Source organism: Trematomus bernacchii, unplaced genomic scaffold (genome assembly GCF_902827165.1).
Source record: "Trematomus bernacchii unplaced genomic scaffold, fTreBer1.1, whole genome shotgun sequence".
Lineage (NCBI taxonomy): Eukaryota > Metazoa > Chordata > Actinopteri > Perciformes > Nototheniidae > Trematomus > Trematomus bernacchii.
The window spans coordinates 5,228,987-5,245,748 of NW_022987409.1; the positions used below are offsets into that span (position 1 = coordinate 5,228,987).

General features: G+C 39.5%; 1 protein-coding gene across 5 annotated transcripts in view; it reads right to left on the minus strand.

The window, feature by feature from the left end:
• The window catches only part of enox2 (ecto-NOX disulfide-thiol exchanger 2), a 173,512-nt gene that overhangs the window by 51,453 nt on the left and 105,297 nt on the right, over nt 1-16,762 (minus strand). For all 5 annotated transcript variants that reach the window (XM_034138189.1, XM_034138166.1, XM_034138171.1 and 2 more), the window contains one exon: nt 4,050-4,184. In XM_034138189.1, the coding sequence (XP_033994080.1) occupies nt 4,050-4,184 (135 nt within the window). The remainder of the gene's footprint in view (nt 1-4,049; nt 4,185-16,762) is intronic.

A 16,762-nucleotide genomic window follows, 5' to 3' on the forward strand; every position in this document is an offset into this window, starting at 1 on the left:
AAACACATTGTAGTCTAGTGGATGAGACAGAGGCAAACTGTAATGTGTCAGGAAAGCACGCAGGCTCTGGCAGTCTATTTAATGAATAAGCCTGAAACTGACACATGAAAAAAAGCGACATGAAGGAAACATGTGACCAACGGTTAAATTGACAAACACACTTACATATCAAATGGCAAAGGACAAAGAGCGGGACAGTGAAGTCTCTCCTGTTGTTAAGAGGTGAAACCAAAAGGAGACAAGATGATGTTCAGTCATGATGGAGAATCAATAACTAATCCACGTGGATTACTCCAAAGGCACAAGGTGCTCTGCTAACAAGTCCTGGCTGCAGAATAAACTGAATATAGTCAGAATAAGACTGTCATGCAAAACTATGTGCCTGGAGGCTTTGTGTTCACAGACATTTCATGAAGTAAATCCAATACAGAACTGAATAGTTTATACAAGATGCATTTATTATTAATTATTATTATGGCATTCTTGGAAGCTAATCTTGAGCTTCTACATCCTCGTTTCTAGTTGCTCATAGAGGAAAGCAAGAGGAGAGAGCTTAAGTGGATCTCTTCCAACTTATACATTTCATCTGGGCTTTGCCAAGTAAAGTTCATTTCGCTTGAGTGAAGTAAAACATGCATGGGTGGAAAATACAACATAATATATATGTGTGTCATACTACATTCCTTTAGAGTCTGGAAAGATGATAAGAGAGCAGCATATTTGTGAGATGTATACATGCAAGTATTTTCATGTCCCATCTGGGAGAGATGAAATAGCTTTAGATAATGTTATAATTAGGTGATATAAATAAATTAGGTAATTACTTTATTTTATTTATCCTTCCTAAATCCTGTCCATTTCGCTAATAACAGTAAATCAAACTTGGTACCAGGTGAAAACTCGTGAAGATGGCTATAAGATGTATCCGAGGGACTGTAAAAAGCAGTGTGTCGAAAGTGTTTTGTTTGAAACATTCGCTAAAACTAGTTTTTCCTAATGTGAAGAGTGGATCAAGGGGTGTGCTGTAGACCTTCTTGTTGGCTAAACAACATCACCACAAAACCTGCTTCTGTTAATGGCTAACATATCTATGTGAAGTCTCTTTACATTTGTGCCCCAATCTTTACAGACGGATTACATTGCATTGGGAAAACCAATTTCTAAACTTAATGAGAAACGTTTTGTTTACTGCCTAGTTGAAAATAAATGAAAGTTTACTACAGTAGCATATTCTTTATTGGGGGAGAAGAAAATGCAACATGTGCAAAGCTTGTGGCGGTTTCAACATGGCAGATCTGTTACTTGCCATTACTAGAATGAGTGATTTCTAGTTTGGCAGATAGCTTAACAATGTAAAACACAGCACACGCATGCATCCTTCAAAATCCTTTGAATTAAGGACTCAGGCCTTGGTAGAATTTGAAGGATACTCTACATTGGAATAGTGGTGGGATTCGATGACGTGACATCCCACCGCAGGAATTTGGTTGTTTAGGGACCCATACTTGACAGTGACATACACTCTCTGTCCGGCTACGTGCCGCCCTGAAGTAACTTTTGCTGTTATTTATTTGGATATACACAATGTCTTACTTCCCGACGGGAATGTCAAAGTCCTTCCTGTCGGCTTCTGGAAAGTGTATTGCTTCAGGCAGCCGGTGAAACAGGACCACAAGTGACGGAGTTGCCATGCTTTTTATCAAGCTTTTCCAACCTAGCAACGGTAACTAGAGTGTGGGGGAGGGGTGTTACTTTGTTGTTGGATTGGCTACACATCCCTCTTACAGTACGTACTGTTGGAGGCAGAGAAGCATGTCAGGGTGACTCACAGCAGTAAAGAGTGTAAGGAGCTCTGCTCTGTGGGAGCAGATGAGCAGCATGTGCTTTAATGTGTCTCTGGGTTTAAGAGGCTGACTCAGCAGTAATGAGATATAAATGAGATGTTGGGTAATTTAGATTGTTGTGGGAGGGAGCGAGTGAGGAGGGGGAACAGGAAAGGAGACAGAAAGGAAGCAGTGGAAAAGGTGGGGAAACACCAGCTGTTAGTCCAGGTGATGGAGACACAGCTGTCCTCTTGAAATGTCTCCTCCCTCTCCATCACGGTCTCCTCCCTTCTTCCCTCTCTATACTCCCCCTCTGAAACTGCTTCTGAAACTGGATGTTTGTCCCTAGTTGAGGCTGTAAGGCCCTGCACATAAATGGTAAACCCACACAGGGCAGTTTAATCATTTTCTCTTGATGAGGGCTCTTCACAGAGCTGTGTGGGTGTGTACAGACTGTGGTTGATTGACACCTCACTGTGAACAATACTTCTGACACCTTTGTCTTTCTTATTACCAAAGAGGTATTACAATGACTATTAAAGTTAAAATATCTTATATGCAGCATCACATTGTTCAAAACTTGATAAGGCATTATAAAATGTAGTTTATAATATATATATAGTATATAAACATAACATTGAAAGTAAACAAAACAGCCCAATTTTGACAATTACATGCATCCCTAGCACCTGGTTTTAAGTGTGCTTGAGGCCTAAACAGACAGAGGGTCTGAATAAATGTGAGAGCAGTTTACTTGACCTTTCTTGCAGCAGGCATTCTGACTTGCCAAACACAGGTGTGTTTAACATCACTAATTGCTGAAATGATTCATGCATGCCAGTTTCAGGGCTCTGGTGTTGCACATGCTGTATCACTGGCACGGCTAAATGACACACTTAATCAACGTTATAAGTTACATCTGTGATTTTCCTGCTGTAGAAGGTTCAACTATCTGCTGTCAAAAGACCTTAAAGCACTGCAAATAAACCCAAGAGTAGGAAGTTGGCACATTCAGTTCAAACTTCAGGGCTCTGGCACATTCAGTGCCAGGTTCTTCAGAAAAACAGACATAAGATTGGTTTGGACACACTGGAAAGACAGATACTTGTGTCGAGGATCCAACCCTCACCTCTACACCAGGTTCAGCTCCTCTGCTGTTCCTGTACACCTATACATTCTCTCTCTCTCCTCAGTAAAAAGGCTTTTGTTTACCATTTATGAAATACACCAGACCTGAGCGTGTGTGCGCTTCACTTAATATTTCTCGAGGAGTGCATTTGGGAGACAGTTTGTCTCCAAGCGAGTATATGTGTGTGTGTGTGTGTGTGTAGTAGCATCTACACACACACGCATACATACACATATGCCTGGCATATTTCAAATATGAAAGTGCATTTCAGCTAAGAAGTGGGAAGTGATTTATAAAAGGCTTTAGGGAAAGGCTTTCCACTGGAGGGTAGAGAAAGACATGGCAGAGTAACTCTTCAGAGATGGAGAGTGGGAGGGTGCTGCTGAACCTAATGTAAAAGACAGCAGAGCAATCGGTACGGCTGCATATCTTAGTGGCAGATCAGAATACAGTAGCTCAACCTTGTGCTTACTAAATGCTCCTTGAGGTTTTATAATATAAGATAAAGAATCAGATGGATACAATGGCATTGTTTTAATTCCCACAAATGTGTGGTTACCCATTATTAAACAGCTATTATATGACAATAGACTTTGTTTCATGATAACGTGCTGAGCTCAGCTCTCTATTGAGTATATCATTAAATAAAGCAGTAGAAATTAGTAAGTTATATATGTGTATGTCTTTGTTTTGTTGCTGTAAAGTCATGATAACTAAATAACATGAGTGGCAGGGGTTCATATTCTACATTCATTTCAGCTTGGTGGCAATTACAGTTTACAATTTAAGGACATCAATGGCACCAAAGATTATTTATTATTCTAAAGGTAAGACAACGAGACTTTGGAAACAACAACTGAGGTTTTTGATACATTTTCTCCATTGAATTTCCTTTAGGCCGTCTATAAACATTTGGAAAAATACAAACGTACAGTAAAATAATCCTAACATTTCTCCTCTAATGAAATGAAAAGAGAGTAAAAATACGTGTCAATAAAAGCCACATTCAAAAACTCAATTATTACGCTACAGTGTCTCTGCTGGTAGAAAAAAGCTGATTCTGGTTCTTTCTTTGTGAAGTTTGGGTAGAGTTGTACCTGGCATGAGTTGCTGTCCACTGATCCCGATGGGAGGCATCCCCAGGTTGTTCATGGCTGTCGCCCAGGCGTTGGGGTCGGACATGGGCATCGTCATCGATCCATTGGAGTCCATTGTCATGTTACAGATCCCCTCTGCAGAAAGAAGGGGGCAGGAGAGAAGAGTCAGTATCATTCCTGTTGGCTATAAATCACCATGATAGAGGGTCATGCCAGAAGAGGAATCGTTTTAAGGTTCAACACTGAGGTAGAAGATTTTTTTCCAACAGCGTGTTGCTGTCATGGCATCTCCAGCTGCCTCCTCTCTATAAATCCTTCTTTCATTTTCTGTCCTGTCTGAGGAGAGAGGAGAGCAGAGCGTTCTGTGACCCAGCAGTCAGTCTGACAGCACAATGACTTCAACAACACTGCCATTAAGAATCTTTTCATCAAGTTGTTGCTGTTTGTTCAGTTTTTGCACCGAGGTTAAAAAGCCTAGCCTCTTGACACTCCCAGTCTCCGTGTCCTGCACTGGAAGTCCATTTCAAATGCTTGTTTATGACAAAAATATCGCAGTCTTGCTTAACACAAGCAGATTAAAAAATAGCAGAAGATTCAGATATGTACACAAAAACACCAATGAAAGATCTGAGCGTTCATTTGCAATACAAGAGTCAAACAATAACACCGTAATAAACAAGATTATCATGGCACTAAACACAAATCCTGACGCTATCATGCATTTGCCAAGAGCTCTGCTACTAAACCTGGGAGAAGTCTCCAACTTAACATGACAAATAAACTCACATCACCTCAAAACACACAACCCCAGACTCATGGTTTTCTGCCAGGTGTTGCATAACAAATCAAACGCATTAGATCCCCATCATAAAAACCCTGCAGTAAAGTCAACAGGAATGCATCCTACATCCACCAGCGGCTCATTCTCCCGTCTGCTGTCTATTTCACAGCTCTAAATGCTCTTTAATTCTCTCCTCCGGTCGACCTCTTTCTCTCTGACAGACCTGTAAATTGCCCTGACTGCTGGCTGAGCCAAGCTGCCCTCATCTCTCCTGATGCCAAAGCCAACACTACTGTAACTAATGAGAAGCACTGCACCCTGCACACACTTCACACCTCAGAAGGTCTGTGGCAGAGCCCACTGTGGAGGCAACGCTTGGCTCTGTGTATAACCCTGTGTGTCTGTCTGCACAACATCTCCTCCACTGGTATTCCTGGTGTTCAGACACAGCTGGCAGAGTGTTATAATGTTGTTTGCCTCTCTGCCTCCCTCTCTGAGCTGCTAATTTTGGAGCTGTACGCTGTCACTGCTGTGGAGAGGCCTGATAAAAGAGCCTGTGTGTTTGTCGCTGTGATAATGCTGCTGATGAGGACTTCGAGGGCTGGTAAACTACCTCAACCCTATTAACTGGGGACAGTTTGGAGGACTTATAATGAGGGAGCGGAGGAGTGGTGGCGAGCTGCTTTATAGCAGTTTTATTTCCGTTTACAGTACATTAACTGCCGTCACTGCAGTGCTTTAGGGATACACTCACTCAGCGTCTGTCAGGTGAGTCCTTGTTTGGTTTAACAAATAATGATGAGACGGGCAAACAAAACAATATAGTTGTGGATATCATGAATAATGACATCAAATTTTAACATGATCTGGGATTTGGTCATTGTAATATTGAGATACATCTGAAACGTGGATTTTTTTATGGCCTAAAAGTAGTTCCTGTCATTGAGAGAGGCTTCTTTAATCTTCAATAAAAACAATATCAGAATCACGGCTGAAAGGTAACTCTTTTTTTCATCAATGAAAATTATTATATGATAAAGTTATACATTTGTGATTTAGTTTATTGGATATCAATAAACAGTGAAAACAGTGCATCAAATATCCCATGGCCCAAATGTTTTGTGTTTGGACCACTGCAAAAAACGATATTCAGTTTACAGTGATAAAAAACAGAAAGACCCATGTAACCTCATGTTTGCCAAGGCGGATCCTACAACAGATGTTATTTTTCTTTGATTGCTTGACCTGTTATCAATAATGTTGCCTAATCATTTTGATGTTATAAACATTTTGTTTTAACCAATACATGGTTTGTCAATTGATTTTCATAGAGAAGGTTCTCTATCAGGATATACCTATATTGATTTATAGGCGCAAGTTATTGCACATGTTTGATAATACATATAGATTACCATATAGTCTTACTGCTTAAAATAATTAATATTAATATATATTACAATAACAATAATTATTCACATCACTCTAACGTGGAAAAAAATTATTCTGGCAATTAAAAAAAAAAAAATGTCCATGTGTCTTCCTGTCTAATCTATCAAATTATGTCAAGCAGGAATTGGCCTTTGATGGGAAATCAGTGTAGGTCAATGGCCTTACAAAGACATTTCAGCAGAAGTAGTTCCTGTCCGTGACTGGAGGGCAGAGTTCTTATTGACTGTAAAGACTCCCATTCAAAGCCCTCCACACTTGACTGTACAGTAACGGTACGTCCACACAGCAGCATTAAAAAAATATTGGATGTGGGCGTATCTGAAGCTTGGGGATTTTTTGCGACCAACACGACCAACAACCAATCACATGAATCTCCCGCCCCCGACATACAAAGCAAAAAAGCCCAAAGTAAACTGGATATAAACTCCCCAAACAGGCGAAAACCTACCACTGTCTCTGCCACCTCCCTCCATGCCTGGCTCCTCCGGTTTGTATCCCGGTAGGTAAATAGGGACTGGTCATAAAGCACCGGGTGATTGATTCGCTACCGCTAATTTCTCCTCCATTTTTTGGAATATGAGGAAATGACCTGCGGTATGTCTCTCCCAGCATACACGCGGTTTGATTGGCTAGCGCTTGTACTGTCAGATTTGCATAAATGGGATTTGATTGGCTGATGCTTCCACCTCAGCTTCAAAAGTTGAACATTGCTCAACTTTTGAAGCCTTTTATGAGATGCCTGGAAATCTCCGCTTTGCTTCCCACAATGCAGTTCGGCGAAAAGTGAGGCAAAGTGAAGTCACCCCATTCAAAGTGAATGGGCAGAAGCGTTGGAAGATTTTTTTAACGCTGCTGTGTGGACGGGCCGTCAGTGTTGGGACACGTAAACTCCTCTGCAGTGGCCTTCAGACGGAGCTGACGACCATCATGCACTCTTCACTTCCTCCTTCTGCCCCTGTGCTCACATTCATTAAGTGCATCTGATTCCCTTGTCTCCATCTTTCTCTGTTTCTTTCTTGCCCGTCCTACATTGACTCAACTGCCATCCATTGTCTCTTTTTTTCCCCAGCGCACACACACAGCGCTCTCTTTCCTCCATGAATCAATTACACTTTTCAGTCTTGCAGCTCTGTGCATCAATCACTGAGGGCTTTTGATTTCAGTATGGCAAAGTGACCTTGAGGGCAGGAGTCAGCCTTGGCTCCCCTTAAAGGAACCATCCTATACAATCACGTCAATATATATAGAGCTGAGGGAGGAATAGCAAACAGCTGCTGAGAAACCAACACACACACACACACACACACACACACACACACACACACACACACACACACACACACACACACACACACACACACACACACACACACACACACACACACACACACACACACACACACACACACACACACACACACACACACACACACACACACACACACACACACACACACACACACACACACACACACACACACACACCACACACACACACACACACACACACACACACACACACACACACACACACACACACACACACACACACACACACACACACACACACACACACACACATCACACACACACACACACACACACACACACCAGTTTTTACTTTTTTTATTTTAACCTTGCCTGAGTGTTAATATTAGCCATGAACAATTCTGCCAATTAGTGATAAAGGTTAGTAAATATTTTTGAAATAAAATAATGGACTAGAGCACTTCGCTTTGCTGTTTTGAAGGCAACTGTCTGACAGGATTGATAAGTACCTCGTTGAATCCCATCATTTACCTGTGTATTGCAAGGTCAAATGATAAGACAAAGTAAAAATCAATGGTGATGAGATGACAATAAGACTTATAATCAGCTTATGGCTCTATTTACCTCGAGATCATGCTACTCCATGTCTAAATATATGAACAGAACAATCTAGTTATATGTACACCTCATGACTAAACAATTTAGAGGCAAGCTTGAAGTCTGGGTAAGCCTATTGGCAACTATTTTGATAATTTATCAGTAGTTTGAATGGATTTTTCAAAGAAATATGCACTCAATTATGTGGTTCTATTTTTAAAATGTGAATATGATCAAGTGTTTTTCTTTTTTCCTTGTATGATATTAACTTTGCACTGTTTGTGCCTTGAGAAAAAAGTTGTTTGTTTGGAAATTGTGATGGACATATCATTTCTAACTCCACACCGGACCACCATGAGACACCCTTCAGTGTATTCTGCCCATGGCAATTAAAGCGATAGTGTTTTTGATTCAGTCGGGGTCCACACCAGCCCGAGGCGTTCCTGATACTCCCTCTCTGCGGGCTGTGACCGGCTTTTAGCTCCCCTAAAAGCTCCCCCAGGAGGCAGATAGGAAATTAAGTCATTTTAAGGCCCATTGGCCGTAAGCCCCAACAGCAGGCAGAGAGACGCCCGGGGCCATTTAGTCTAAAATGCACAAGGTTTTAAACAGCTAACTACAGGTTTATTACAGCCCCTAGAGAGAGAATTAAAGTGACAGCTGAAAAGATGAGGGATGGAGACAAATAGACAAATAAAAGGTTATTTTTGTATCGACAGATGTGATGCTGACGAGACAAAATTACTAAAACAATAGCAAGATATAAAATAGAAGCTACCTCAAATTAAACTTTGAACATTGCAGCAATGAATAAAGAGCGGCAACTTGATGATAGTCATTAGCACAGAGTAGGAATTTTAAAAACCTACAATTAGTGCATAATATAATGTCAACACCGCACACAAAGTGGCTGAGCAGATGGATGAGCGTAGTTAAGTTTCAGTACATGTCCTCCAACCAAAGAAAATCTAAATAATTGTTGCTGAATGGTTTCTGATTCTGAGTCTGAGACACATTATTAGAGGAGAAGTCTGCCATTTTCCATCTGGGATGATATGTGAAGAGCTTTTTCTAATGCAACGAAAGCATTTTGTAGAAAAAATGTCTTTGGTGCACATTTGCCTATTTGACCGTAGAGCTGAATGCAGCTTTGTGTAAGTATGTATCTGAGCAGGAAGGTACATCAGAAGAGGCCTTCAGGGTCATCTTGGAAAATAATGATCTTGACAAAGTGAGAAAAAAGCTTGAGCAAATCCAAATAAGATGAGTGGAAAACATTAATCAGAGAACAATTTCTACAATTTAATCTGTGATGAAATATCTAATCCTACTGTAACTAGCGAAATGTGCTCTTAATAACACTTCAATTACTTATGTCGCACACACACACACACTTACTTTAATAATGTATGAGTGCCCTTCTCTCTGCTTCTTTGATCTGTTAATTATGATAAAACTGGTAAGGGTCTGGTGATTAGTGATGGCACAGTGAAGAGTGCCCTGAGTGTTATATTACACCACATCTCATTTAGGACCAGAAGAGAAGACAACAAAGTGAAGATGTAAGGATGACAGAAGAAGCCTGAAGACAGCCCGGCCTCATGGGACTTTGGAAAAAAGGTTTTAACTTGGGAGAAATTCCCTCTGCCACTTCTCTCTCAATCACCTCGATTTATTCTGATGAATAAATATGTTAATAAGTATGGAGTTCACAGAGTTTGACAAGGACTGCTTTAAAATGCAGATCCTGCCAAGAAGGAGACGGATGCTGACCACACGTAACACCTCATCATGTACTGCGTTGGTTGTTACTATGGTAGAAAAACAGCTTGCAAAGTGTGTCTTTCTGAATGTTAAATGTCGTTGAATGATTAGTCAATGTGGGCAATAGGACAATATTTATTTGAAAATAATTGTAATGGTCTACCACCAGACAAACGGTTTACTCCTTTAATACCAAGGGCGTATTGGGCCTATATCGAGGATCAATCTTGATGGTTGTATCAGATTTTACCATGATTCTTTTACATTAAAGTGATTACTTTTTGATACATTAGATAAATGTATTGTGAAGTGGTAAAAAAAATTATTTTACCCATAGACTGATATCGCAGAAAAATATGTATGAGGACATTAATTGATATTGCAATATAAAAACTATGGTATGCCGGTGACACAAGATTTTCATCGACATAACTACACTGTAGCTATGTTCGTTTGACAAATAAAGAACCTTGAACTTTATTTTAAGACTTTACTAGGAGCATGCATATTGGCTCTATTTTAGTCACTACATGGCACTTACTCAGGAAGACCATTGCAACAACTACGAGGCCATTAACTATGATTTATTTCTGAGTAAACTCCCTATGACTGCTTGTTGATAATAAGTAAGGAAGTTGTTCTGAGTATAACTTAGTATTAAGATTGTATCATGCTGTATTTAGTAAGGACCTCATAAGGTTGTGGTGCACGAGTGGCAGCGTCCGGGGCTGAGAAATGAAGCAGTAGTTGAAGCAGTAGAGTGCCATAATGGATTTACTAAGTGTGAAGAGAAGGCAACTGGAAACCTGTGTGGGTTAATAAGTGTCAAACCTCTTATGAATTAGTTATGAGCAAAGATCTCACTGTAGAATGATTTAAAGTCAACAGTTTTAGTTTCATTTCATGAAAAATGACCACATTTAAGTGTTTTAAAGGAGAATGACTATACTTATGGTACTACCTCTTAATAAGGCCCATATTGAGCAAAGCATATTATATTTTATTTACAAAACTTCCTTACAGCTTTTAGTGGTTATTGAAGGAAAACTCTTAGTTAATGGTCTAGTTAGTAGCTGTTAAATATCATAAGGCAGATACGGCATTGACAGCATGATTTATAACAAATATAAAGCCAATGTGCATTCGTATAAGCAATTAGTTAATGGTGAATATGTAACTTACTATAAAGTGTTACTGTTTAAATCATCCACTGACACTAATCTATGTGTAAGGGACTTTACACCAGCAAAGGCAGTATGAAGAAGACTATTATCTAAAAACAAGGATGTAAACAAATAGCTTATATATAGTCTGTTGTATAGTATGTTTAAGGTCAGCACAGATCATACTGGTAGTTACCAAGAAACTCCACATGTGACCATTAGATTGACAGGAATCTTTTATGAGATATTTTTTAAATAATGAATGGATTATAGAGGCTTAACAATGTAAAAACAGAGGGTTCTGCCTGTTGAATGGCTTTGTACCGTTACAGAAGTGTTTCTATTACCCTCCGAAACAGAGTGAGAGCCCTCGGGGTGTTCCTGCTCAGGGAATTTGAATTGGCCTGGACCTTATTCAAACTTTTTTTATGCACCCTTGAAAATGTGATTATTTTATTTTAAGTACCTGAAGACCTGCTGAAAAAGAGATTCATGCTTTGAAAATAAACACATTGCCCTTTTATGGTTGGGAATGGATGTATGTTGGTTGTGTGTCTACAGGTAACCAGTGCTTTAGCGAGGTGGCGGCAGCAGAGGTTGTCAAATCAAATCACTGTCCCCCCAAATTGGATTGGAAAAACTAACCTGAACCCAATCTACAGCCGAGGTGACTGAAACTCCCAACTCGGACAAAACACTAAAAGAGTAATGCATATCTAAACCAGATTATAGTCCAATCATGTGCTCACGCTAATAAAAATGCGACCATTTGTGAAACTCATGATTAAGTCCTGTGAGTCAAAGGGAACCAAATCCCCCACATCCTCCATAGGATTGAGAGTATTCATCAACACTCTCTTCTGATCTGCAGGAACCCTCATGTGCATATGATCAATTAACTTCTTTACCTGTCCCACTTGATTAATACATCCATTCCAGCAGATTGCACACACATCCATTTAGATGTGAATAAGACATGTCAGTCTGTACCTGATCAATGACAAGCAGAACGGTCGCAAATAAAAACCTCATCAAACTGCCAATCACCTGAAAACCAATCAACAACAATCAACTAGCACGTGGGTTAGCAATGCTGTGGACACATTGCATCTGTTTCCCATTGACAGCTAATTTTCCCTTTTATCTTTTGTGCTACACTGCAGTGAATAGTCCTGATCATGTGTTGGCCTATGAGTGAAAATATAATTATATTTAAAGTGGACCTATCATGCTATATTTGAATAATATAGTGTAGGACCATACCTATACAAGGCATATTTATACTTTTTTTTTTTCAAAATACCAAACAGATCATGCATTTTAGCCATGCCTCATTTCGCTCAATTTGAAAAATGTTAGCTCTGTTTTTGCAAGGGTTGATTCTGTGAGAACAGCACCATCTAGAGGCCTGGCATATGTACTACAGCGTCTCCAGCGCTTTCGAACGGCAATGGCCGTGGCTGTCTCCTCCTGATTGGTGGAGTTGGCCCAATAGCCGTAGCGCCACCGTCCTGACGTCAGGACAGTGTTCAAATCTGGATCAGTTTTTATCAGATCCGTTGCAGCCCCTTTTTTAGAGATTTGCGTATGGAGGAAAATAGAGAGGGTTGTGTTTTCTGACACTTGGTGAGTTCCCTGGAACACCGGGGACACATATTCATGTTTAAAGACGTACAAAAGTGCATTTTGCATGATGGGTCCCCTTTAAATATCTTAATTCTAGCTCTGAGATACATTAATGTAGCTTTTCTTTTATCTGTGAACATGCCCGTGGCCCACTGCTGCAGAATCCAGAGTTCAACAAAAGCTGCTCTTGCTGTTACGTCTTCATTAAACCTGCTGAGATTCACTCTCATATGCATTCATCCCAACAAATCACCCACATTCCGAGGGATTAAATAATGCTGCTGAAATAATACACCAAGAACTTAAAGCTGCTTTGTCATGACTCCAACAATCGTTATTCAGCAACTACAGCTAAATGCTTGATTACAATTCCCTAGATTAGATTAAGCGCTTGGCTTGCAAAAACGCAGAAGAGGCCTCTTAAAAAACATATTGCCAGAATACCTCTTTGTGATGAAGCAAAGACTATTGCAACACTGGTGCACATCTAAAGCTGCAGAGCCCCTGGGATATGCCAAATACTTTTATTATTGAGGAATTTATAGTATTTCACATGTAAGGAAAGAGAAAAATAAAAAAGAGATCCACAGTGGACAACAGTCTTTATCTGACTATCTTACTGAAGTCTTTCCTTTTCAGATAGTTATAGTACACAACCTCAAATTCTATTGCCTTATCAGGAGCTATTTTTATACAAATGGAGCACAGGCACTTGTGTTTGTGTCAGTGTTGGCAAGGAGGGACATCCGTTCCTGGACAGGAGCATGACTCTCTCCTTTCTTATCGGGCTGAGAGAGGTGACAGACAAGAACAGATTACTCCGATATCCGGGTGTGGGGAGAGAGCGAGGGATGAAAGCACATGAAAGAGAAAAAGAACCAATATCTCAAACAACGCTGTAACCTCAGCACATCAATACTATCAAAGTACTCTAAATAATATGATGTGGGACTGTCTGTGAAATCTATAATGCAACAAACAGGGCATGACTATGAAATGTCACGTCTGTAAAACTGGTGTTTGGTGAAGGAATCAATGAATACTACCTGCCACAGTGCCTGGTGAGCGTTCAGAAATGCAACATTTGTGATGGTGGCTGCATCGTGAGGATGAAGTGTATCCAGCAATGTGCCAAGTGGTTGGAGGTGGTAATAACACCTCCACTGCTCCGAGCATTTAGATTTATAATGTTTTGATTGGTCGGAATAAATAAATGATATGTTGAGGTGACATTTATACATTAATATCTTCAACAATTTTATCTTACGACCCAAGAAAGTCCTTCCAGTTATGTTGTAGAATAATTTGCTACATTTGTGTTACCACTCCTGAGGCAGAGCAGGAGTCTTCAACTTCTTTAAAACATGTTTACATAGTAATCAGTATCCTGGAACAGCCTGTGGGCAGCCTCCTCACAGGTTGGACACCATGGGGAAAGTTTTAGTTTCTATAAAGCTCATATTACAGTAGCCCGGTAAAATGCTCATTAAAGGTGGGGTAGGTAAGTTTGAGAAACCGGCTCGAGATACACTTTTTGTTATATTCCATGGAATGCTCTTAACATCCCGATAGCAATGAATATCTTAAGTGCTTTGACAAAAAATCCATAAAAAAATGTCATCTGTGGAAGCCGTAGTACTGTAAAAAGCACGACCAATAATTTTAGCCGGCCCGGCTAAAATAACTGGATGGCCTACCTGCCTGTCAGCCTTCCATCTGTGCACAAACTTATCTCGTGCCCTCATTGGTCATGTGCGCGTTCGTGTGTGTTGGAGGAGGGGCTCTGTAAGGAAGTGGCAGATTTTTTCCGGCTGTGTATTTTCAAATTCTAGCGCACTCGAGCTGGTTTCTCCAAAATGACCTACCCCACCTTTAAATAATACAATCTATGACTTCAAATCAATCTCAATATCTGCTACTTACGTATGTAATGAATTATGAACCGCATGCTACATAATATCGTTTATGTATAATGACACAATCCTGTAGCACCTAAAAGGTAAAAGTCAAGACATAGAAACATGACATTAAATAAGCTTATTAATAATAAGGTAGGGCTGGGAGATACGGAGAACATCAAATGTCAAATTATTTCTGACCAAATAATGGGATATTGCTAGAATATTTTAGGTTTGATTAATGGTGCTTCCACATCCAACAATTAAATAATAAATAATGTAGTAGGTAAAGTCGCCTTGGAAAACAGCAAAAGACAACACTCATGCCATGTTAGAAAATCTAAAATCAAAGATGATGTTTAGTCTCATATCAAGATATTGACATAATATCGATATTTTGCTCGGCTGTAGAATAGAGTGAGCGACTGAACCTTTTACAGCATATCATCATTATGATAATAACTGGTGTCAGGTATAGTGACAAGTGCAGTTCACTATGAGGTAAGGTGACACTTCCCATTACATATTATTAACGTGTGAGATCTCTTTAACGTAATCATTATAACTAAATCCTTAACTAAGACATAACTGACATCTACAATCAGGAAAATGACTACATGACTAACAGGATGCAGCAGTTCACTGATTGTAGCATTGATCTTAATGATGTTACAAAACAGCTGCTACTAATCTGTAAGAATGATGCGCTTTAAGAGACAGGAAGTTACTTTAATGAACAAGTTTGCAGAGACGGCTGCTGACATCCTTCTGTCCACACTGACAGCACTGAAGATTTGCCCAATTACAGAGAAGCTGATTATCGTCCAGCGTTTCTGTCGCACCTGCACCACAGCGGGGAAATCTGGGACACAAACATGTATAATGGGAGCGGGTCTCTTTTTCATTTGCTAGCTTATTAAGTTGAACATGCACAATGAATTACTGAAGTGTTATATAATATGAAGCCCTATTGTTATTTCCTGGCTTATTAACTCAAACATGCGCGATGAACCATTAAAGTACAACCTTAAACTGTATGAAGCTTGACGCAAAATATGCTTTCATGCCATTAGCAATGTTTTTAATGTGCATTAAATTAAAAACATCAATCTCAAATGTTCACTGTACCCATTGAAAAAAGTCCAGCAGTATTTCATTACCGGGCAGGAGAAACGGCTTCTCATTTTAATGTGCAAATTATGCACGGCAACTATTCCACTGTAGTAAAAGGTGTTGATGAGTGACAGCAGGAGCGGCTATGAATTAAAAATATTTTAATAATGGCAAAGCTGTCACATCAGTAAATACTAATTTGTGAGGATGAAATCTAATACAGCGTGGCGCAGATGTCAAGCAACCGACTCCATTACCAGAACAACAATCTAAAAAGACGGAGGTAATTGGCAATTTTATCATTTAATGTGAGTTGTAAAAAAAAAAAGGGTGAGATGGGACCAGGCTTTGAATCCAATAATTGATGTGATACACATAGTTAGGTGCATGCAAATAAACTGCTTCAACCAAATTAACTATGTCTAATAGACTCTGTATATTCACTGTGTAAGCAACCAGGGATCAATAAAGTACCCTATTACTTTTTTTAGATGACAGACAGAGCTGAAATGATCTTCCACAGAGAGAAGCTCATGAGTGTTTATCTTGAGAGAACCACAGCGTTAGCAGCAAGAGCAAGAGCAATACAGATGTAGTGGGATAATATATGAGCAGGACATAATGGTTACAAATACAAATATTTGTATCTTTATATTGTTTATTTATTATTTTTGACTTAATTGGCCAACTGCTAACTTAATAAATGGTTTGGTCATAAAAATGTAAATAAATAGTTTCTGTTACAAATTTCTAAAGCACAATGTGACGTCTTCAAATGTCTCGTTTTGGTGGAAAATGGTTGTATACTCTAAAGAAATGTTGTTTATTATTACATTAGATAACACAAAAGCAGCAAATCCTTATAATTCGAAACCTGGAATAACAATTGTTTGGAATTTGTGCCTCAACTTGGAAAATAATAAGCAACTATTTTGGTCTTTACATTTTTAAGAGAGAACCTATGATTGTTTAGTTAAAAGTAAATTTAATAAGCAACCAAGTAAACTCGAAAAGGTTTCAAAAACGTTGCATGTTTGCTACAGTTTCTGAAGA